The sequence below is a fragment of the Rhincodon typus genome, chromosome 11, assembly GCF_021869965.1.
Source record: "Rhincodon typus isolate 14 chromosome 11, sRhiTyp1.1, whole genome shotgun sequence".
Taxonomy (NCBI): Eukaryota; Metazoa; Chordata; class Chondrichthyes; order Orectolobiformes; family Rhincodontidae; genus Rhincodon; species Rhincodon typus.
Window position 1 is genome coordinate 17,863,670 of NC_063342.1, and position 25,712 is coordinate 17,889,381.

A 25,712-nucleotide genomic window follows, 5' to 3' on the forward strand; every position below is an offset into this window, starting at 1 on the left:
TGGCCTGCTGTGTTCATCCAGCTCTACACCTTGTTATCCTAAACTGCTGTAGTGCCATTTGCCAGCATTTGGCCTATATCTGTCTAACCCCTTCATATCCAAATATCCATCCAGATGCCTTTAAAATGTTGTAATTGTGCCAGCCTTCAACACTTCCTCTGTCAGCTCGTTCTATACACACACCACCCTCTGCATTAAAAAAAAATTGTCCCTTAGGTCGTTTTTAAATCTTTCCCCTCTCACCTTAAACCTATACCCTCTAGTTTTGGACTCCCCTACCCTGGGAAAAAGACCTTAGCTATTCACCCTATCCATGCCTTTTATGATTTTATAAACCTTTATAAGGTCACCCCTCAGCCTCTGATGCTCCAGGGTAAAAAGCCCCAGCAAATTCAGCCTCCCTAAAGCTTATTAGCTGATCTGATCAAGGTCCTGTGGTACCCTGAGAATATCTTCTTCACTGTCCACTACACCAGCTATTTTGGTGTCACCTGCAAACTTACTAACCATGCTTCCTATATTCACATCAAAATCGTTTCATATAAATGACAGAAAGCAGAGGACCCAGCACTGATCCTTGCAGCACACCATTAGTCACAGGCCTGCAGTCTGAGAAACAACCCTCTGGCCATCATCCTCCATCTCCTACCTTGAAGCCAATTTTGTATCCAGTTGGCTAGCTCCCCTTTATCCCTCATGATCTAACCTTGCTAACCAGTCTACCATGTGGAACCTTGTTGAATGATTTGACTGTCCCTAATCAGACCCTGACTTTCCAAATGCACGTAAATCCTGATTCTCAGAATCCTCTTCAACAACTTACCCACCACTGATGTAAGGTTCACTGGTCTATAGTTCCCTGGCTTTTTCCTTACCACCTTTTTCTTAAAATTTTTTTACATTAGCATGTCAACCTGCATCAGTTGGTTAGATTCACTTACCAACTTGCGCCACTAGCTGTGACCTTGTGATCTACAATATATTTACTTTGCATTTTTTTTTTACCAATATTTCAGCTTTGTGATGACTTGAGTAAATGGTCACTGCACCCTGAACCTGTGATAGCTAGCACTGAACGCAAGCAGCGGACACAACAAATAACTTTTCTGATAGAAGCTATCTTCGGAAATGCTAGTTTTGATACATTCTCTGTTTCTTCTGAAAAAGTAAGTGACTTGATCTTATACAAAACAATTTTTATTTATAAAGATTATTTTAATTTGCAAAATCTACAACCTGTTAGGCATTCCTTAGCTGGATATCTTTAAATTATAGTTTGATATTTTAGTTGCTGCTATGCTGTGGTATTATCAAGATAAAGTCTGATTATTTTGAAATTATGCTGTATTAGTTTATAGCAACAGCTGTCTGAGCTACTTACTGAATAAACTACAATGCTTACTTGCCTTTTAAGCAATAAAGCAGTCTTAAGTTATGCTTTTATGAAGAACTGTCTCCCATCACCTCGCAATTCTGTATTAAATTTCATCTGCTTTTGTTTGCCTATTGGCTTCCTGATTGTTGTCATGTTGCAGTTGGTTAGTATCATCTTCACTGTCATATCTGTTTTTGGTATCTTCAGCAGATGTTGAAACAACTATGATTATTGTTTCTAAAATCTCATCCACAGCCTATGTTAAACTGACTGCCCTATGAATATCCTTGCATCTCTTCTCGAGCAATAGTTTCATATTTACCAGTTTCTAATGTTCTGGCAATTCCCCATTTCTAGAGAATATTGCAAGCCTGTGCACTATCTTCACCTCAACTTCCCTTAGTAACATAGGTTACAAGCCCAGGTGACATAGCTGTCTGCATTATAACAAGCCTTCCCTCCACATCTTGCCTTTAGATTTTTACTCTGCCCGTTTTCTCTGTCAACTGTGCTTCTGCTGATATTTTGTCAGCATATCATCCTTAACAAACATCAATACAAAGTACTCCATATATTTTAATCTTGGCTCCATGTTGTAAACACATACCACCATCCTTGTCCCTCATCTGCCACCCTACTATTTAATGTTTACAGGCCATTTGAAAATTTTTGGGTTCCATTTTGTGTTAACTGACATTTTATTCTCATATTCTCTTCCGCTGTTTTATTTTTCTTTTACACTTTCCTTCTAAACTTGTTTTACTCAGCCTGGTTCTGGAATTCACCTGAACTGCACTGTACACCCTTTTTTTTGTTTCATCATCTTTATCTTCCTCATCATCCAAGGAACCGAGGATTTTGTTCCCGGACCTTTAATCCCCTTTGCATTGGAACAGATCTAGCCCGTACCTGAAACACCACTCCCTTAAAGATCAATTGGGCAATGCACAAGTAACCTGAGAAAAGTCATGAAGAGTTGAAGTATGGGGTGGTGCCTTGTCTTTCTGGCTGATGTTACAGATAGGGGAGACAATGGCCTTGTGGTATTATTGCTAGATTATTAATCCAGAGAGACCCAAGTAATGTTCTGGTGCCCTGGGTTCGGATCCTGCCATGGTAGACAGATTCAATAAAAATCTGGAATTAAGGGTTTAATTATGACTGGGAGCATGCTTTATTATCGGAAAAACCCAACGGGTTCACTGATGTCTCTTAGGGAAGATACCAACTGTCCTTATTAGGCCCATGTGAGACTCCAGACCTTGCGAGGCATCTTGCTACTCAATGCATCATGAACATGAGAGTTCTCAAGGGCATAGGTTATATAGGTAGGCATCATGACAGTTTCCAGGGTACTTGGTGAAGACATCTAAGATGTGACATCTATGATCACAGAGGACTTGCATAATAATGGTTTGAAATCCTTTTCTATTGATGAACTCAGCTGTAGTATGATGTGGCTTTCTCAGACTAGGTAAACGCTACACAATCATTGCCGTACATCTTGGGAAGCCAACTGTGTTGCCAAAACCTACTGTCTGGGCTGCAGCACTCAGCTGATTGCACTTTCTGCTGTTTTCTGGAGCACCTTCTTCCCAACCAACTGTCCGCTGCCTCTTTATTTCTTCATGAAAGAAAACATATAGACATGTGAAGCCAAGAAGTATAAATTGTCAAGAGGAGTAGGCAGACGAAGTTTGGACCAAGGTTGGAAACAATATGACTGGAAAGGTCATTAAATTTAAAAGGTTAATGAATTTGACAAAATTTGTGTTGAATGATCTGAAGAACTCTAGTTATGCCCAACTATTCTTGAGTGTGGCTTTAAAAATATTGCTGTGAACTTCTCTTTGTCACTGATTCAATGAAATGGTCAATTGAAAATTTTTACAGGAAATCTGAAATCAAACAGAAGGATGGGATATATAAAAGTATACAGTATGGCCATACTTCACACTAAAACAGTCATGTGCCTCACTGAGAAACTTTGACTTGTACCAGTGATTTGAAGCTGACAGAAAACTTGGCTTTGAAGCAAAAGCTGTGTGCTTTTTTAGTACTAAGCTGAAGTTTGTTGATGGGTTTATTTAACATCATGTGCTATGTTGGATGAAGATCAGTACACAAATATGAGTTTAATATCAAAATAAAACTTACCGAATAAAGATTCACTACTTTGAAGTAGGAGCAGGAATAGGCTATTTAGCCCATTGAGCCTGCCCCTCCATTCAGTATGATTATAGCTGATTGAACCCTTCAGTGCCTTTTACCCACCCCATCCCCATAACCCTGTATAGTGCTGATAATCTATAAGTTTTAACCTTTAAACATACTTAAAAATTGAGCTTCAATGGGCCTCTTTGGTACAGAACTCCAAAGGTTCACAGCCTTCTGAGTAAAACGTTTCTCCTCATTTCAGACCTAAATGGCATCCCTGTCATTTTAAAATTATGCATCCTGGTTCTGGACTTCTGAACTAGAGGAAACATTTAACGTGCATCTACTGTCTATCCCTTTAAGTACCTTGTAAGTTTCATCTCTCATTCTTTGAAATGCTAGAGAATACAAGCCCAAGTTTGCCTAATTTCTCTTCAAGGAACAGCCTTGCCATCCCAGGAACAAGTTTAGTAAACCTATGTTACACTCTATGGCAACAGTGCGTTTCCTAAGATGCCTCATAGAGTACTCCAGAAGTGGTTTATCAAGCTCATATACATTTGAAGGAAGAGAGCATTTTGTAGAGCATCTGTGTTCTAATGACAACACTTTCCGGTTGCCAACCATTTTAACTCCCCTTCCACTCCCTGGGTGACATGTTTATCCTGGGCCTCCACCAGTGACACAATGACACCACCCGCAAACTGGAGGAGTAGCACCTCATATTCCACCTCGGGAGCCTGCAGCCCAATGGCTTAAACGTGGATTTCACCAGTTTCAAAATCTCCCCACCAGGCCCCCACCCCCAGCCTCATCCCATGACTAACCCTCCCTCTCATCCCCGCCTCCTTGACCTGACACAATCTGTCAATCTTCTCTCCCACCTATCCGCCCCTCCCACCTCACTGCCCAATCCCCACCACTTCCTACCTACTCACCTATCACCATCCCACCTACATACCTGGCCCCACCCCTCCTCTCTCTATTTATTTCTGAGCTTCCTTCCCCCTCCCCATTTCTGAAGAATGGTCCTGACCCGAAACGTCAACTTTAAACATCCTCTGATGCTGCCTGGCCTGCTGTGCTCGTCCAGCTCCACACTGCGTTATCCCTGACTTCAGCATCTGCAGTTCTTACTATCTCTGACTTTACTACTCCAGTGTTTAAGTCATGTTTCAATAAGGGCTAACATTTTCGTTAGCCTTCCTAATAGCAACAGTTACACACACACGTGCACACATGCGCACACGCACGCATGCACACACACAGAGAAGTAACCCAAAAATATGCTCACAAACCATAGACATTATGAAGAGAGCAAAAATGATTTACGTTCAGAGATTGGCTTTATGCAAAAGAAAAACTCAGGTTTATTCTTAATAAGGATAAAATGTAGGATGTTCTGGAGCCTGTTTCTCTGAGCATATGTAGAAATCATACACTGTTGTCTCTGAAATGTTTCAGACACTGTTTGGTCAGGAAATACAACCTTGAGATGTTTTTCCAGTCAGTCTTTCAAAACACAGGTTTCACAGTGAAATGATGTAAAGAATTTTGTTTTCAGAAATGGGAGACATCTGCTCGGATACTTGTCTCCAACTCAGTTCGCTCTTACAGTCTTTACTCCAACTCAGCTAGATAAAACACAAATTTGTCCAAACCAGCCACTGTTTAATCAGGCATGTTATGACACTTCTGCATCAAACTGAAATTGCATTGACCGCACTAAATATAATTAAGATTTGGCCAGATATTTCTGCTGCAGTATTTTCAGTGGAAGTAAAGTGACCATGTTAGTTTTGGCAGAATTTTGAAATTATTTAAAGTTGTATTTTTTTTACCAGACAATTGTATTTCTTTTCCTGTAGATTTTAAGGTATTCTGACTTATGTGTACCATTGGCATATTTGCTTGGGAACCCATACAAACTAATTGCTGAAGCAAATGTGGATGATTTTAGCAGGCTTGGTGTTGCCTTCATGGAGAACAGACTACAGATGGATAATGGCATGGTACCTCAAAAAATCGTTTGTGAGTGCCTTTTTTGCATTTATTTGAGTTAGCTTCAGGTTTCAGAATTTTAGTTGCATTAACTGCATTTATTTAAAGCTCTTGGGTAAGAGTTTAATTGGTGACCATTTGTAGAGACATTGTAAACAGCTTTGAAAAGACTTCCAATGTTTAGTGTTTCTCATAAGTTTGCAAGCATGTTTCTTTTCTTGAATTTGACATTAACACTTTTATATTGTGGTTATATGTGGCAACCAAAGAAATTCATATCTCTGGGGAGAGATGACTCTTCATCAGAGCTGAAATGAAGTATGGAGGAGAGAGCATTTATGCTATAGTTTGTGAGGGGGGTTGTGGGGTAATAGGTGTAGGGTGCTGGTGGAGAAAAGATGTTGATAGTTCAGTTTAAGTGATCAGAATGTGAGAATGGCAGAACAATGGAGTGTCTCCTGCCAGACTTGAAAGGACAGTGACTGGGATGGGGGGAGGGGAGGACATGATAACAAGCTAAAAGAAAAGGAAGAAACGGTTCAGAATTTAAAGGCGACCTAATATGGACTTCAACATCCCAGTTACTGTTCTTTCTAGTCTGGCAGGAGAGACCATTCTCACATTCTGATCACTTAATTTGAACTATCAACATCTTTTCCCTACCAGCACCCTACATCCACTAGCCCCACATGTCCCTCCCCCCAGCTATAGCATAAATGATTTCCACTCCACACTTCACTTCAGCTCTGATGAAGTCATCTAGACTTGAAACGTTAGCTTGCTGTCGCGCCAAGGATGCTGTCTGACCCGCTGTTTTCAGTACAGATTCCAGCATCTGCAATAATTTTTTTCCCTAAATTCTTGTTTCTATCTTCTGTCCACATTTTAAATCAAGTCTGTGAGAGTTTAAGTTATTTGTTTTATTTAATACATATTTACAGTAAGTAATTGTTTTTTGGTAATTTACAAAGTTGTTTTTACATTCAGACACTTAGGAGGAACTGAGCCTCTGTTAAGAATGAGATGACATTAATAAAAGTTTAAGGACCATGTAACGATTGTAAAGAGATCAGCTGGGTGGACCTCATAGGATATGAGTTCCCTGATTGGGGCTGTTAATCTGGTCCAATCGAAGAGTCCTGGCTGACACATTAAAACAGGATTGTCAGACATCCTCTCACTCTGGCTCTGAGGAAGCTTGATCACTGTCAAGGACTCTCTATGTGTAAATAAACAGTGACTTGGCGATGGGATACCAGCCTCTCAGGAGTTATTTCATTATCAGTGAGTGTGGGATATGTCCTGAAGAAACTAGCTTGCAACAGTTGTCTTTGAGTTGGGGTGAGAATTGCTTGCATCATGCCATTATTTGGGAAGCTTGACTCATTTGACCCTGCTGTCGACTGGGCCCATGTGGAAAGAATGGGAAGAATACATTATTTTTTTTCTGGGCAAATGATGTTGGGGCAGGTGAAAAGCAACGAATAGTTCTCCTGACAGCTTATGGACCTGCAGCTTTTCGCTTATAGGAGCCTAACTTTCCCTGAGGCACAAGATACTAAAACCATTCATGAGTTGAAGGGTTTAGAAAACACATATTATGACCGCAAGACTCCTCTAATTCTGAAATGGTATAGTTTTTACTGTCTCTTCAAGAATCAAGGGAATCCATACTGGGATTTTTGACTAGGTTAAGATGACTGGCAGAGGCATGTGACTTTGATTTAACCCCTTTAGAGGTGCTGTAGGGCCATTTAGAATGTGGGATTAATGATGTAGCCAAGCACAAGTGCCTACTAGCTGAAGTCCAACTAGACTTCAAACAAGTACTACAACTGGCTTCATCATTGGAAAATTTGGCAAGTGGACCATCTGAGCTGCAGGGTATTCTGTTGGAAGTGGACACCCTTGCCAGTCTTGCTGAGCTGGGTAACATGACTTGAGTGAAAGAAGTTGCAAAATCTCACTCAGGACATATCTTGAACAGAAGTTTTCCCACAGCAAAACCACAAAACAAAGCCAAGCCTCTGCCAAATGGCTACAATTTTCTTCAGGATCTGGATAGTAAGCCATTATAGTTATTGCCAACATGCAGACTTGAGACCGCAGAAGAGTCCCACAAGACCTAATTTGAGCAAGCGAACTCTCAGACCGGTATCCAAGAGAGTTCACACCGTGGAAAGTCCACCTACATCTAGTTTGGAACAGTTAAATTGCTTAGGAACATCCAAATCAGAACCAATCAAAAATAAACGACCAATTAAATTTTCACCTGGTTCTGTTGGAGATTGATATTGGTGTGGCGTTTCAGTAATCACAGAACTAGTCTTCAGCAAAATTTCTCTCTGGACTCCAACCCTTAAGTTCACGCAAGACGTCGGCTAGACTGAAAATCTATACTAGGGAACGTTTTCAGATTAAAGGCACGACTTTGGTTCCCTTCTCTAATGAGAAGGGGCTGGTTCATTTACCATTGATTGTAGTAAAAGGCTCGGGCCCAAGCTTGATAGGACAAAATTGGTTGAGAAAGATTCAGCTAAATTGGCTCAACATTTTTTGATTAGAAAATGGCTGCCTGAGTGAAGATCTAACTAAATACCCAGAAGTTTTTCAGGAAGGTCTGGATGCTATCAAAGGAGCCAAGGCCACTTTGCATGTTGACCAGGAAGCAATTCCATGATTCTGCAAGATCCTGCCCAGTGCAATTTGCCTTACAGGCAAAAAAAAAGCAGAAATCAGAAGGCTGGACAGCAAGGGAATCATCAAACCAGCCCAGTTTGTGGAATGGGCACCACCCGTCATACGGATTGTGAAGCCCAATGGGTCAGTTTGTGGGGATTTTAAACAAACGGTAGATCGCTTTTCGCAGCTGCATAAATATCCAAACCCTTGCATAGAGGACTTAAAGCAAAGCTAACAGGAGTCTGTCCTTCGTGAAGTTGGACATGAGTCACGGTAATTGCAGTTAGATGAGGATTCCCAGAAGTATGCCACAATTAATGCGCATAAGGATTTGTACCAGTATAGGATACTGGTAGTTGTCAGCCTGTGCAATTTTTCAGCAGATGATGGAGAACTTTCATGAAGGCTACCCCAGGTCGCCATTTATCTAGATGACATGCTAATAACGGAAGACCAAAAAGGAGCACTTAGAGAGTTTGAACATAGTCTTTAGATGATTCTCCAAGGCGGGGATATGCCTTAGAAGGGAAAAGTGTGTGTTCTCAGAACCCCAAGTGACCTACTTGGGCTACAGAGTTGACAAGAGTAGGTTGCACCAATTGTAAGGTAAAGTAAGCGCAATCAAAGGTGTCCTGGCTCCCATGACTGCACCAGAGCTTAGGACTTCCTTTGCACTGGTGAATTTTTATGGAAAGTTCATATGTAACCTGGCCTCCAACCTGGCACCTTTCCATCAACTCTTAAAAGAGGGGTCAACCTCTTTTGGTCGCTATGGTCGCATAGCCAAGCCGTAGCTTTCAGGGAGCTGAAGAAACAGCTGTCATCCTCTCAGGTGTTGACACACTGTAATTCCACACAAGATCTAATATTGACATGCAATGCCTCCCCGTACGGCATTGGGACAATATTAGTTCATAGATGGCCTAGTGGAGAGGAATGCCCAATAGCGTATGCATTCAGGACTTCTGTTAATGTAGAGCGTCAATATGCCTAGATAGAGAAAGAAGGTTTGATGGTCATATTTGGAATCAGGCAGTTCCATCAATACCTTTTATGGGTGTAAATTTGTAATGGACCACAAACCCATGCTAGGTCTACTTAAAGAGGACAAGTCTGTTCAGCTCATAGCTTCAAGCCAAATTCAGTGGTGTACTCTAATACTAAGTACTAAATACTAAGCCTGGGAGGCTAAGTAGCAGATGCATTGAGCTGCCTCTTGCTGACTGGTGTTACAGCCACTGAAAGGGTCTGTAATGGTTTTAAATTTTCTGAATACCCTTTCAGTCACAGCTGACAGTATCAGACTTTGGATGCAGAAAGATCCAGTCCTGGCAAAACTGAAACAACTGGTGGAGATGGGGGAAACTGTCACAACTGGAATTGAAACCTTTTTGGACCCAGAGAGACCGGATCACAGTGAAGGACGGCATAAGAATGATTGTCCTGAGCAAAAGTTGCTGCCAGATTCTGGCTGAACTCCACCAGGATGGTGCAGGATGTCCAAAATGAAGATGTTGCCGTGAAGTTATGTCTGGTGGCCAGGATTGGATGCAGACATAACCCTATTGATGGAGCAGTGCCCTGAGTGTCAACAAGTACAAAAATTACCATCGACAGTTCCCCGCATTCATGGGAATGGCCGGGTACACCCAGAACTCACTCACACATCGACTATGCAGGTCCTTTCATGGGCTGAACGTTCTTTGTCATTGTGGATGCCCACTGGACGTGTGTAGAGTATATTCGTCAAATGTGGGTACGACGATAGAAAAACCGTGTGCATCTTTTGCAATACACGACTTCCAAAAGTGTTGGTCACAGATAACAGGCTATCATCTACCTGCAGGGAATTTGAGTATTTCCTAAAGTCGAATGGCATTCAACGTAAGGTCAGCTCCATACTCTCCATCATTCAATAGTTTGGCAGAAACAGCAGTCCAAACTTTGAAACCAGGCTTTAAAAAAAACTAGCCTACACCTTCACTTGATACCAAACTGTCCGTATTCCTGTATGATCATAGAACCACCCCTTATGCAACTACAGGAATAGCTCCAGCAGTGTTGCTAATGGCAGACAATTCCACACCAGGTTAAATCTGATTTTCCTGGACCTGAGGTGGGGAGGGATGAAATGGCATCAAGAATGCCAGTGTGGACACCAAGAATCTGCTAAGCGAAAGAGACAGTTTACTTCAATGGGCAAAGATTGGTGTAGGAACCAGGGAATGGCAGCCTGCATGGGTAAGAGGCCTGGTCGACACAAGGTCAGGTCCAGTGACGTATAAAGTTTGGGTAAGTATGATGGTCCTGAACAAGCAAGTGAACCATGTGAAAGCTGCAAACGCACAAACAGGACAGGAGCAAAACATGCCCGGCTCCTTGGAACATTTGGAAATGCCGGTGGAACCTGCATGTTATTCCTGCCTCTCAACTGTTGAAGAGACCTCGGAATCTGAGATGGACATGGCGGATGTCATCACTTCGACGCTCTTTGCCGCTGGAAGAATAGAATGAATTTCTTCCAAGATGCTCTGGGGTGCAAGTGGTGAGCTATATGTGTTACACACTGCCAGTATTCGAGGCAGAGTTGGAGGAACCTGACCCAGTGCTAAAATGCTCCAGGAGGAGCTACAAAAAAAGAGCCAACCTATGTCCTTGGACTCTGGGTGGGGGTGGGAGTGTGGAAGTTAGTGATTGTAAAGATGTCAGCCAGATGGACCTCATAGAATAAGAATTCCCTGATCGGGAATGAGCGCTAGTTGACAGATAAGAACAGGATTATCAGACATCCTGACACTTTGAGAGCTGTCCCTGAGGGAGCTGGATCAGAGTCAAGGACTTTCCATGTATGAATAAAGGATGACTTGGTGACGGGATACTGGCCTCTGGGGAGTTATTTCAGACCATTTTACCAGGTTTTATTCCAATGCTTTCCCGATAGTGAATAATCCTGGGATATGACTTCAAATGTTGTAGCACCTTTCTTCATTCAGTAAGTCTAATTGTTTTGTTTTGTGAGCATTAATAATGAGTGTTTGTTGGGAGGCACTATCTATATAATTGTGAGCATGCACTTCACTTTCAACAGGTACTGTATCCAGTTTTGTTTTGTTCATTCATGGGGTGTTGGCTTTACTGGCTGGCCCAGCATTTATTGTCCAACCTGAGTTACACTTGAGAATTGCTGCAGTCCATTTGCTGTAGGTAGATCCACAACAGCATTAGGGAGGATTTTCCAGGATTTTAACCAAGTGACAGTGAAGGAATGGCGATATATTTCCAAGTCAGTATAGTGAGCGGTTTGGAGTGGAGCTTGAAAGTGGTGGTGTTCCCCTGTATCCTCTGCTGTTGTCCTTCCAGATGGTAGTGGTCATGAGTTTGGAAGGCATTGTCTCATGATCCTTTGTGAATTTCTGGAGTGCATCGTGTAGATAGCATGCAATACTGCTACTGTTTGTGGAGGAGCAATGTTAATTTAGTTCATTTGTGGAATGTGGATGTTGCTGGCTGGCCAGTGTTTATTACCCATCCCTAGTTGCCCTTGAGAAAGTGGTGGTGAGCTGCCTTCTTGAACTGCTGCAGCCCACCTGCTATGGGTTAACCCACAATGCTATTAGGGAGGAAATTCCAAGATTTTGACCCAGCGACAGTAAAGGAATGGCGATATATTTCCAAGTCAGGATGGTGGGTGGCTTGGAGGGGAAGTTGAAGTGCTGGTGTTCTCATATATCTGCTGCCCTTATCCTTCTAGATGGAAGTGTTTGTGGGTTTGGAAGGTGTTGTCTGAGGATCTTTGGTGAATTTCTGCAGTGCATCTTGTAGATAGTACACGCTGCTGCTACTGAGCGTCAGTGATGGAGGGAGTGGATGCCTGTGGATGTAGTTCCAATCAAGTAATCTGCTTTGTCCTGGATGATGTCAAGATTCTTAGGTGTTGTTGGGACTGCATTCATTCGGGCAAGTGGGGAGTATTCCATCACACTCCTGACTTGTGCCTAGACTGGGCCCGAAACGTCAGCCTTCCTGCTCCTCTGATGCTGCTTGGCCTCCTGTATTCATCCAGCTCTACACCTTGTTATCTCAGATTCTCCAGCATCTGCAGTTCCTACTATCTCTGAAACAATTTTAACCCCACTGCGAAGCCTCTTCTAAGGATGCCTACCCTGAAGAAGTTACCCTCCTCCCTCCGGAAAAACCTCAGTGGATCTCTCTCCCACTGCAACCCTCTCATAGGAAGAAGGATGTAGGCCCAAAACGTCAGCCTTCCTGTTCCTCTGATGCTGCTTGGCCTGCTGTGTTCATCCAGCTCTACACCTTGTTATCTCTGCCAATATGGTGATGCTGGTTGCACTATATCTCGTCATGAATAGTTGTGCACAACTAAGGAACTAATGGAAAGAGGAGAATAATCAAATATTCCCATCCTTAATATGATTGACTCAGAGATAGCAAGAACTGCAGATGCTGGAGTCAGAGATAACACAGTGTGGAGCTGGAGGAACACAGCAGGTCGGGCAGCATCAGAGGAGCAGGAAAGTTGACATTTTGGCTTGGGACCCTTCTTCTGAAATGGGGAGGGGCTAGGGAGCTCATAAATAAATGGAGAGAGGAGGGGTGGGGCTGGGGAAGTTAGGTGGAATGGTGATAGGTGAAGGCAGGTAGGGAGTGGTGGGGATTGGTCACTTAGGTGGGAGGGGTGGATAGGTGGGAGAGAAGATGGATAGATTGTGTCAGGTCAAGGAGGCGGGGATGAGAGGGATGGTTGGACATCGGATGAGGCCGGGAGTGGGGAGAAATCCATGTCCATCCTGGGCCTCCTCCAGTGTTGCAATGACACTACCCGCAAACTGGAGGAGCAGCACCTCATATTCCGCCTCGGGAGCCTGCAGCCCAATGGCCTAAACATGGATTTCACCAGTTTCAAAATCTCCCCACTACCCGGCCTCATTGCATGACCAACCCTCCCTCTCATCCCCGCCTCCTTGACCTGACACAACCTGTCCATCTTCTCTCCCACTTATCCGCCCTTCCACCTCACTGACCAATCCCCACCACTCCCTGCCCGCATTCACCTATCACCATCCCACATACCTTCCCCAGCCCCACCCCTCCTCTATTTATTTCTGAGCTCTGTTCCCCCTCCCCATTTCAGAAGAATGGTCCTGACCCGAAACGACAACTTTCCTGCTCCTCTGATGCTGCCTGACCTGCTGTGTTCCTCCAGCTCCACACTTAATATGATCGAGCCATCTGTTGATGGTCATCCTAGCTTCATCCTGAGCTCACTAGCATCACAGATGTCAGTCTTCAGCAATTTGATTCAAATAAGTTGCCCATTTAATGTGAAGTAAATAACTCTTTTAAACACCAAATGAAACAATATTTACAAAAATAAACAGTTGATATGGATTTGGTATTGGTCATCTGGCAAGTACTTATGATCATCATGTTAATACTGAGGTAGGCAAAGTATTCCTAATGGAGAAAACTAAAATAACTTAAAACTTTTAACATTTCTTTTATATATAACTATGTGGTGGTTTCTGATACCTCAGGAAACTTTCAGATCATGAACTAGTCTTAACAGCCTTTACTGTATATCATTGGATGTTACATAATGCGCTGAGATTATCAAATAATTTGTAATGAGCTCTTGAGATTGACTGAAGTACCTGCTAAGGATAACTGGATTACCAGTTTATGTCTGTGCCATTGGAGCTGACCCAAATAGTAGAGGTTTAAAAGCCATTGAGACTGTATAAATGGTAAGATGACTTGGACTGTTGAGAATAGTTTGCTCAGCTCAATTAGCACTGAAGTTATTTCGATTAACGACAAAACAACTGCAGATGCTGGAATCCAAAGTAGACAAACAGGAGGCTGGAAGAACACAGACAGCCAAGCAACATCTGGAGGAAAGGAGCAGTCAACGTTTCAGGTATTACTCTTCTTCAGGACTGGGAGGCAGAGAACTTCTTCAAAATGGGTATCCTTTAAGTCCTGAAGAAGGGTAATACCTAAAACATCGACTGCTCCTTTCTTCTAGATGCTGCCTGGCTTGCTGTGTTCTTTCAGCCTCCTGTTTATCTATGATGGAAGTTATTTCAGTTATTTTGTTGACTGGCTGACATAAATGCTGCTCTTATGTTGGTTCTTAAAAGTTAGTGAGCAAAGCAGATGATCGAAGAAATTTGGAATACATTTTAGTTTGTTGTGGGGCAGAGGCAGAAATCCAGTCTAGGACCAATAAATTTGTTTGCAAAAATTGGGATTGCTTTTCTCTGTCCATAAGGTAATTTTTTTGATCAGATTAAAATTTTTACTTCCTATGTAATCTTTGACACTACAATTGGAAAATGCTTTGGGATGCTTCCTGACTAATATTTGATTACATTGTATTTAGGAATACGTTGGATTGTATCACTCAATGTTGCTGATTTCAAGTGCATGTGTATTTCTTTCAGCTCTACAGCTCAATGAATCTGTTCAAATGAAATTGCTGGAATCAAGTGTTGGGTTTCAAAAAGAGTGGCAGGAGCTTGGTCATCTCCAGGATCTTGATATTGCAATGGAACCATGTCATAAAAGTACTTTAATCAAACCAGTGACTGAGCAAAATGTGGGTTCATGTGGTGATACCTGCAGTACAGTTGGTTCTACTGAGAAACTTTGTCAACCAGAAATGGATGAACTTAAGGCCATTCAAAATAAAGAGTTTCATATCACCCAAGAGGCAAAGGAACTCGAGGAACACGAAGGCTATTGCCTTCACCTTGCCAGTTGCTCTGAGTGTTTGGAGTTGGAAAACAGCACCATTGAGTCAGTCAAATATGCCTCGGCAGAAAACCTACTGGACCTCCCTGATGATTATTGTGAAAGCTCTGATGAAACAGTGGTTGGGGAGGACAATTTTACAATAAACACAGGACAAAGTAACAAGAATGGGAAACCTCCCAATGTATTGATCTATGTTGGCTCTGATTACAGTCAGTACTTGGTAAAATTTCAGCAAATAAAATCCGTCCTTTTGGATTGCCTTAACAATGAAAGCTATGTGATCTATCCCCTTCTAGAAGAGCAGGTTCTAAAAGTTCCTTGGGTTGATAATTCTCTATTGCTGGTTGTGGCGTGTGATGATCCAGTGCCTGAACAGATTCATGCAAAGTTCATGACCTACCTATCCAAAGGTGGGAAGATCTTGGGACTGTGTACATCATTTTCTTTTGGTGAGATAAAAGTAGCTGTCAAAAAAGAACTGAAAGGAAAGATTCACAGATGGTTCTTCACTAAGTCTGACAGCAAGGACATAACCCTCCATGCTTTTACCAGTGGCAAAGCATTCTTAAGAGAAACCAAAAATGCAGAGGAAGCCACAGAAGATCTTGAGCTATGGGGGAGTTTGGCTAATCCTGAAAAGGACATAGTAATTGTACGTTTACCTTATGGAGAAAATGGAGGAGAAGCTGTGCTCTGCCAGGTATGATGGTTAAAATTTATATTTTTGTGAAAGAAATATTGTTTATTTGTTAGATTAATTTAGTCCCTTGCCTGTTTCTGTCCTGATGGAAATTTAGTAAGGGAGTGATGTCCTATTCTTAAAAAAGGAGAAATAAATCTTTTTCTGATAAGTTTGTCAAACATACCTTATAAGTTATTCTGCAATACTTTGACTTCACTTACTCCTAGCAACCAAATTTTCTGCTACAGTTGCTTTCTTTGTTCTCTTCACTTATTCCTATTTAACCTGATCATAGAAGTAGTCAATAATTAGATGAGGTGGGGCATTGAATACTCTGAGATTGTTATTTTGTTGGCTGTAAGTGGCTAGTCATAGGAGGCAAAGGAATCTATAATAAAACAAAAGTAGAGGTGGTGTGGGAGAGAGTGAATTTGAAGGAAAATCCCCTTCCTGAACAAAACCTTGGAAATTATAGACATTGCTAGGGAGTTATTTGAGTTTTTTTTGTTGACGTTTTTGGTTGTGCATATACCCATACAGGTTCATCTTGAAATTCCTCCTGATTCAAAAGAGACCCAAATGCAGCAGGATTTCAGAGCACTTAAACTGAGCAATGCACTGCGATATGAAGTACTGACAGAAATTCTGACATATTTGCAACTTAACTGTGAACTTAGTCAAGTTCCACCTCTGACACCAGTGTATCTTCTGACCACAGGAGAGGTAAGGATTCTGTTTAGCTAGGACACAGAAGGCTTAATTTTCTCTGGTTCAGGTAGATAAATACTTTACTACATATGATTTTTAAAAGATATTTTAGTTTTGATTTAACAATTAGGTTTGTGGCGGAAGCAATAGTTGTGTGCATCTTCTCTGGGGCGTTCCTGAATATAGTTAAGAGATCATAGTCTTGTATTACTAACATAACTATTTTACTAGCGTATGGACTGAGACGAAAAGCTGAGTGCACTAGCTTACAATTACATATTCTTTCTTACATCACCCTGTTCAGCAGAGCCGGTCTCAAGAGTCATTCACAAATTAACCGTATTGCAAGGCCAACTTGCCAATTGCACTGTTAACAAAGCACAATTTCAAAAGTTCAAAAGAATCGCTCAATTTTTTTTATGAGGAAAAATATTGGCCTTTTTGAACATTTAAAAACTCCCTTTCATTTTACAACTTCCAGATAATAAATCATCTTTCACAAGATTATTTTGTGTTATTGACTTGTTCTCCTTTCTTTATCTGTTGTAAGATGTAATACATTTTTAAATCTCTGTGAATGTGCGGGGGTATGCAAGTGATGTGCTATTAACCTTCCCTTTAATATTACTTGTCCTTTCTGAAGGAACACAAATCAAATACTTGCCTTTTGGTTCTCTGAGATGACTTCTCTGCTGCTTTGAGGAAATGATGTCTTTGGACCATTAAATGTTTATATTTTTTGACCTGTACGACTTTCGTTGCTGCCTTCTCAAATTTGTTTGTTACTAAAGGTCACCACCTAGTGGTAATATATGGTGATAACCATATTTACAGACAGTTATTGAGTCGTAGATATACATCACAGAAATAAACCTTTTGATCCAACTCGTCCATGCCGAACAAATATTCTAAATAAATTTAGTCCTATTTGCCAGCATTTGGCCCAAATCCCTCTAAGCCCTTCCTATTCATATACCCGTCCAGATGCCTTTTGACTGTTGTAATTGTACCAGCCTCCACGACTTCCTCTGGCAGCTCATTCCATACACGCAACACCCTCTGTGTGAAAAATTTGCCCCTTAAGTTCCATTTAAATCTTTCCCCTTTCACCTTAAACCTGTGCTCTCTAGCTTTGGACTCCCCACCTGGGGAAAAGACCTTATCTATTTACCCTATCCATGCCCCTCATGATTTTATAAACCTCTATAAAGTAACCCCTCAGCCTCCATTACGTTGTAAAATTTGAATTATCTAAAAGCTCACACCAAGCAGTCCAAATAATTCAGCAAATTTAGTAGGTCTAAATTAAATTATGGTATAATTTGAAATAAGCCACTTTGAATTAAAGACATGGGTTGCCTGAGACAGATGAAAATAATTTCTGCATGATTAATGAGATAGAATAGAGTTATATGTGGCACAAAACCCAGCCATATTTTGAGTATTTTTCTCCACCTAGTTTAATCACATATGCTTATATCCTCCTCTTTAAACATTTCTGTATTCATAAAACATCAAAATTATATTTTAGGAACATTTATGAGCTGCTCCAACAATAATTTGGGGCAAATCATTTCATTCTAAACAATAATTCTGCATATAATGTTATTCTTCTTTTTGCATCAAGTTTTCTTAAATTATTTTAAGTTTCCATGTTGTAAAATGACCAGTTTTTCTGCCATTTAGGTTTCTATCCTATTCTGTCAATAATGCAGAGTGCAATTTTATCTGTTATCGAGATGTCCAATGGAAGCAGACAGTCAGTATTTACCTTCCCACAATCCTTCATAGTCTTTAGTTCTGTTTTTAGGTCCTTAACTTTGTGGAGATAAACAGAGTTAACATTTCAGATTGCTGATATTCCATCAAATTTTATGATAAGTTAATTGACCTGAAACGTTAATTCAGTTTCTCACTTCACAGATGCTGTCTAATTTGCTGAGTAGTTACAGCATTTACAGCAATATTTCACTGTTGCACCCCTTACCTTTCTCTGGTCCAGTGTAAGAAGCCCTAATTTCTCAAGTGCACTGTCTTGTTTTGAATACTATATATTAACAGAATAGATTGCTTAGTAATCTGTGATAAAGTAATCTCCAAGTTATATATTGGTAATGTGCATATGAAGAGTTACAGTTGTGGGATAGGGAAGTTTTATTTTACCTGGTTATTCAATTTTTCTCTATATCTTTCTGGTAGTGAACAGTGAAATATCTCTGGTTAGAATGGTTCATGCTGTGATTGTGTTCTAGTAACGAGTTCCAAATCAGAATTCTTTGTTAAAGGGTGCCAGAGAAGTAGGAGAAGAATCTGACTGCAACGTGAATTCTTGATTATACTGCCTTTTCAAAGGCATTTAATTTTAAAGAACTGGTAGTTTTTATTCAATACATGCATTGTGTTCACCAAAACTTAATTTTGAAGTATTAATGTAAAACAAAATGTCCTTAAAATGCATTTGACATTTGAATCCAATGAGCAGAAAATGTAAGGAAAGGTGTGTATGAAGGTAACAGTTACAAATTCCTTTTTAACTCAACCATAAATGCCTGATTATACATGAGTGTGTTCAGTTGGGGGAAAAAAAACTTGCACTTGAGTATACTGTTTCCATTCAGTGTTAATATTTTCTTATCCACAAGGAGGCACTGCATGCCTAGAAATATCAGGTAATTTGAAAATGCATGACTGCCGAAACCGGAATTTTTTCATCTTTTAAGCGATACACAAAATTATTATCTGTATTGGACTAGTCAACCTTTTAAGGCTAACTATAGTTCCGGGAAATCAATTCAATCTATTTCATTTATAAGCTTATTTATACAAATATTCTAAATGCAATTCAGACATTTGCCTGGGCCAGGTAAGGCGATGCTTGGCGATGTAGCTGCACGACTGCTGCATGTGAAACATTCATCTTTACTTTGACTTACTGCTTTTTAAAGAAAATATATATATATTAACTTGCTCAATGGGGATGCAGCAAACAGCTCCAGTTTTGAACTCCCTTGTCATTCAATTGACCGGTTGCTGCAATATATTCAGGGCTTTGCTTCTTATAGCTCTCTTTGTTAAATGTAATCATTGTCCTCCCATCAGTTATTTGTTAAGCCTTTCTAATAAGGTGTGTCCGAAACTTTTTTCAAAGTTTTTAAAATGTTTGTATACCTTATTCTGGAGTTTGATTGACACAAAACTGCATTCCAGATTGTTTTTGCAGATAGATTTTATGGGATTGTGGCAAAGTTTGGTTTGTATCAAACTTTTTTCTTCTTCCCAGTTGCCTAGGATATGTTGTTAAGGATGTCATTGTTGCTAAAGTACTGTTAACTTCTTGTTTGTGTCAGTCGATATTTTTCTTAGCTCACTTTTTTTTTCACTTGGTGGGCCTTATCATTGCAAATTTATGAAAACATCAAGATGCCGTTGGGAATTTTGATCGGGAAATTAGGTGACAGCATGCATTTTAACTGAAGAGCTAGACATTGATTATTGACAGCCCTGTGAAGGTTGAGCAAAATGTAAATAGGAATATTATATTTTGGAGACACGAAGCAGGTCAGTTAGTGTCTATTGAGGTGGTGATCATTTTTAGGGAGGTAGGCATTCAAAGAGAACAGTTAGAAGGCTTGAATTAAGGATTCAATTCTGCACTTCAGATCAAGTGTTCGGAATTAATGAATTATCGAACGGGAATAGAGAACATGTGTGGTCTTTGGTAGTGTCCCTACCTCTGAGCCAGGAGGCTTGAGTTCAAGTTTCATTTGTTGCAGGTGTCTTTTACAACATTACTGAACATGTTGGTTAGAAATTACCTAGAACTGGAATAGAACTGATTTAAAATTTGCAACCAATACCCTGGTTATAATCTCTTCCAACCTCTTCTGTCAGGCAGAAGATACAAAAGCTTAAACACACGTACCAACAGATTCAAGAACAGCTTACCCACTGTAATTAGACTTCTGACTGGACCTCTCAAATTTCAAAACTAATGTTGATCTTGCTATTCGTGCACCTTCCTTGCAGCCGTAACTTTGTAATCCTTGCTCTGTTCTATAACTCTGTGATTTGTATGTTTTGATCTGCCTGTGCTGCTTGGAAAACAAACTTTTCACTCTACCTAGGCACATGTGACAATAATAAATCAAAGCAAAAAATGGAGTGTATGCTGATGAATATTGGGTGTAGATGGGTGAGATGTCATGTAAGGAAAGAGCAAGTGCATTTACACACGAAGTCTTGCAATCTCATATTTCTCAGACCTGTTCAAAACTTATTTCTTTTCCCTGCCCTCTTTCCAGTTTTTAGTGCTGTAGATGATGAGTCTGACAATCATCCAATACTTATTCCTGGCACAAACACAATACTGGTGAAACTCAGCAGGTCTTGCAGCACCTGGAGAGAAAGAAAGACAGTTAACATTTTGAGTCTGATCTGATTCTTCTTGAGGTATACTTTGAGTCTTAAATTTTTCCAGCATCTGCAGTCTTTTGCTTCTGTTCCTGACCTTTGTTTGTTGTGTGCAAGCCAAGAGAAGGGCAGTGGAGAAGATTGCAACCATTTCTCTCATCCAATGCACACTTTCCAGCAGGGTGTCACTAAATAGCATTCAGATTCCCTGTCTGACCACAGTATGTTCCCCCTTCTCTTTTACAAGGGGTTGGGGGGCAATATTCAGGCTAGCTGACTTTAGCCAAAACAACAAAGCCCTTGGATTACATCTGGCACCTCATGGTCCAATTGACTCAGTACCATAGCAGGTGGTACATTTCCCCACTGAGTGCCAGAATATTTAATGAATCTCTGCCATTCTTGATGCCTCAAGAACTGATTGAAACAATTTCAATGTTACCAATACCACACCACACAAATCTCAATAATATATTCTGTTTCAGTCTCTTAAAACCAGCTGATCTGTAGTCCAGGGAGGGTATATTATAGAAAGGAATTCTTTCAGGTTAACTGAAGCATATAAAGGTTATGCCAGAATTAGAACAAATGATCTTTAGGCAAGGACTGATTAGGGATAGTCAACATGGCTTTGTGTGTAGGAAATCGCAACTCACTAACTTGATTGAGCTTTTTGAAGAAGTAACGAAGAGGGTTGATGAGGGCAGAGCAGTGGACGTGATCTATATGGACTTCAATAAGACATTTGACAAGGCTCCTCATGGTAAGCAGGTTGGCAAGTTTAGGTCACATGGAATACAGGGAGAACCTGCAATTTGGATAGAGAACTAGCTCGAAGGTAGAAGAAAGGTGGTGGTGGTGGAGGATTGCTTTTCAGACTGGAGGCCTGTGACTAGCAGTGTGCCACAAGGATCGTTGCTGGGCCCACTGCTTTTCATCAATTATATAAATGATTTGGAGGTGAATGTAGGTGGTATGGTTGGTAAGTTTGCAGATGACATCAAAATTGGAGGTGTAGTGGACAGCAAAGAAGGATACCTCAGAGTACAATGGGATCTTAATAAATTGGGCCAATGGTTCGAGGAGTGGCAGATGGAGTTTAATTTAGATAAATGTGAGTTACTGCATTTTGGAAAGGCAAATCAGGGCAGGACGTTATGTACTTATTGTTAAGGTCCTGGGGAGTATTGCTGAACAAAGAGATCTTGGAGTGCAGGTTCATAGTTTCTTGAAAGTGGAGTCGCAGGCCGACAGGAAAGTGAAGAAGGTTTAAAGTATTGGCAAAAATCTGCAGCTCGGGTTGTGGATGAAGTTGTTGACTTGCTTGTTGAGTTGGCTTGTTTTTGTTCAGACGTTTTGTCACCATGCTAGGTGACATCATCAGTGGAGCCTCTGATGAAGCGGTGTTGTTCTACTCCGCTTGGAATTTATACTGTCCAGTATGTTATGGTGAGTACTGTCATTTCCGGTTTTGATCTATATGCGTTTATATACGGGGTCCAATTCTAAATGTTTGTTGATCGAAGTATGGGTGGAGAACCATGCCTCTAGGAATTCCCATGCGTGTCTATGTTTGCCTTGGACTACCATGGTTATTTTGTCCCAGTTAAACTGATGGCCTTCGTTGTCTGAATGTGCATATATTAAGGAGAGTTCATTGTGTGGTTTTGCTGCTAGCTGATGTTCGTGTATTCTGATGGCTAGTTTCCTTCCTATCTGTCCAAAGAAGGTGTTTGGATATGCTTGCCTTCATTGGTTAGTGCATTGAGTAAAGGACTTGGACAGTCATGATGCAGCTGTACAGGGCATTTGTTTGGAAGACTGCGTTCATTTCTGGCCTCCCTGCTATAGGAAGGATGTTGTGAAACTTGAAAGCATTCAGAAAAAATTTACAAAGATGTTGCGAGGGTTGGAGGATTTGAACTATAGCGAGAGGCTGAATTGGCTGAGGCTATTTTCCCTGGAGTGTTGGAGGCTGAGGAGTGACCTTAAAGATGTTTATAAAATCATGAGGGGCATGAATAGTCAAGGTCTGTTCCCCGTGGTGGGCTAGTCCAAAACTAGAGGGCATAGGTTTATGGTGAAGGGGAAATATTTAAAAGGGACCTAATGGGCAACTTTGTCACGCAGAGGGTGTTGCATGTATGGAGTGAGCTGCCAGAGGAATTGGTGGAGGTTGGTACAATTACAACATTTAAAAGGCATTTGGATGGGCATATGAATAAGAAGGGTTTAGAGGGATATGGGCTAAATGCTGGCAAATGGAACTTGATTTATTTAGGAAATCTGGTCGGTATGGACGAGTTGGACTGAAAGGTCTGTTTCCATGCTGTTCAGCTCTGTGACCCTGTTTCCATCAAAATCCTGTGATTAAAAACTTAGTAAAGATGAGATTGAATATTATAAAATAGAAGAGAGTTTTGGAATGCTTGATGACCTTTCTCAGCAGGACAGAGCTGATCATAACGAAACATAAGTGCAACTATTTCAGTAAAATATGTGATGAAAAAATTGGTTGTGGACTTTTTTTAAGCAAAAACGTTGGTAGGTTTTAATGTCAAGAAGAAACTAATTAATGGGGGATAAATACTAAGAGCTCCACTTGGTTTGTGGCTATCTTTGTAAGTGTCTGTATTATGCTGTGGGTGTCACTAGCAAAATCAACATTTATGCCTGTTGTCACAACTCATTGGGGAGTGTGTGCTGGAAATCAATTCTCGCTCTCCCTCGAGTCACTACAAAAGTTAAAGATCTTAAATGAAATACATAAAACCCCCAGACTACCTGATACTCAGACCCAGGTTGATATAAAGCATGGACCACTTGATGATAATCACTATTTATTACAGCTCATTAGATTCTAGCTACAGGTACACAATTAAACTAAATTAAGTAAACTCCGCAAGTTAGGACTGTTAAACCCTTGCACACAAATAGACAGATGGATATAGACAAGGAGGACAAATGGGTGGAGGGCAAACTGGGAAAACAGTTCTGTAGTCTTTGTTTAGGAGCACTTTTGAGTTGATTCTTGCTGATCTGAATGTTTCTTCTCAAACTTCCTTTTTCTGGATTTTCCACTGGCTTGCAATAAGGCAGTTCACTTTTGAAAGGTCTCTGACTTTTCCAATTAAAAGTCACAACTTGCAGCATCTCCTGAAGGAAGGAAAAGCTTATTTTCTTCGGGTTTGATGTGGTTTACAGCAGAGAACAGAGAGCGTGTTTTTGGCTGCTGCAGATCTTCTGATTTCTGTTCTGGTCTGACAAAGCTTCTGTATAGGTAACAACGAAACGCCTTGTTGGCAGACAGACATCCTTTGTCATTGACAATTGATCCTAGTCCTAAAGCCAAGCAACTTCAACTGTAAATAGCCCCTCAGCTCCAATTAGCTGTGGGTTTCAGCAGTGTTTGTAGTAGGTATCAAATGTCTTACTTTCAAAATACAGCCATCCTTGTTAGTTCCTTAGTTTCAAAACAGTTCTTTCATATTTGAGTCCACAGTTTCAAAAAGTACAAAAATAAAGACCGTCTTTACATCATCCTTAATTGTTCTTGAGAAGATGGTGATAAGCTTCCTTCTTGAACTGTAACAGTGGCTGTGCTATTGGTACACTAACAGTGCATTTTCAAAGAAGACGTACTATTTGGACTTAATACTCTATTATTGCATGTGTGATTTTCCTGGCTCCAAGTTGAATCTCTTACTTAGTTTTCCCTTCACTGTTGATATTTGCACCCCTGCTGGCTACTGTTTTGAACCTTTGCTGATCCATTGAAGTATTTTTCATATAGTGGTCATCACAGAATTATTACAACACAGAGGGGAGCATTTGGCCTATTATATCTATACCAGCTTGTTGAATGAACATTTCACTTAATGCCTTCTCCTGGTGACTGTGTACATTGTTCATTTTAAAATGACATTCTGCCACCCTTTTGAATGTACTTCAGATCCTGAGTACTTGCTATGTCAGAGAGGTTCTTTTTTATATTTCTTTGGCCACTTTTAGCAATTACTTTAAATTTGTGCCCCGTTGCTCTCAATGATTTCATAAGTGGAAACAGTTCACCTATCTACAGTTTTAATGACCCTCATGAATACATCTGTCAGATTTCTTTTCAGCCTTCTCAAATGGAAACAATCCTAACTTCTCCAATCTATCTTCTTGTCAAAATAATTTATGTAAATCTGTTCTGCAGCTCTCCAATGTCTCATGTTCTTCCTAAAATAACAGTGCCCTGAACTGAATGCAGTACTCCAGTTGTGGCCAAACCAATGTCTTATATATTTCCAATGTGCAGTAAAATACATATGATAGTAAAAATAGAACACCTTGGAGTAAGGAATTCAGTGATGCCCCTACACAAGAAGTGTTCGGATAAAACCCTGAAGAGGTTATTTGAAGCTGAGAACATTTAAAGTCTTTTCCTTGAGCTTTCATACACTTATCTGATTTTTCGGACTGGGAACTTAACTCACAGTATGGATTGGACTTAATGGTCAGAATGGCTAATTGCTTAGGTCACTCAGAGTTGGGGGAAAAAATGACAATGTAATTTAGAGAAGAATTCAGTAATTGTATTCCTACAAATTTAAAATCTTGTTTAAATGAATGTCAAGTATTCAGGATCAAAAAAGCAGCAGTTCTCATAGAATCACAGAGTAATAGAATTGTTACAGCGCAGAAGGAAGTCATTTGGCTCATCGTGCTTGCAAATTGAAGTTTCAAATACTGTAGCAGAAGAGGTGTTAGTGTTGTTACCCGTTTCTGGGGAGCTATTAAAACCTAAGCTCACTGGACCTTTATCTAATCAAAAGTCAGTTACATAGTGATCACTCCTGTCAGGAGTAAGAATCAGTGAGTGTGCAACGGTATAGATGATAGTCAAGTGAAAAAAATCTAATTTTGAAACCATAA

General features: G+C 40.6%; 1 protein-coding gene across 1 annotated transcript in view; it reads left to right on the plus strand.

Annotated features, from left to right (window-relative positions):
- The window catches only part of hlcs (holocarboxylase synthetase (biotin-(proprionyl-CoA-carboxylase (ATP-hydrolysing)) ligase)), a 141,014-nt gene that overhangs the window by 14,270 nt on the left and 101,032 nt on the right, over window positions 1-25,712 (plus strand). Inside the window, exons 2-5 of the mRNA XM_048603041.1 lie at window positions 1,017-1,166; window positions 5,401-5,563; window positions 14,680-15,692; window positions 16,215-16,397. Coding sequence (XP_048458998.1) covers window positions 1,017-1,166; window positions 5,401-5,563; window positions 14,680-15,692; window positions 16,215-16,397 — 1,509 coding nt within the window. The remainder of the gene's footprint in view (window positions 1-1,016; window positions 1,167-5,400; window positions 5,564-14,679; window positions 15,693-16,214; window positions 16,398-25,712) is intronic.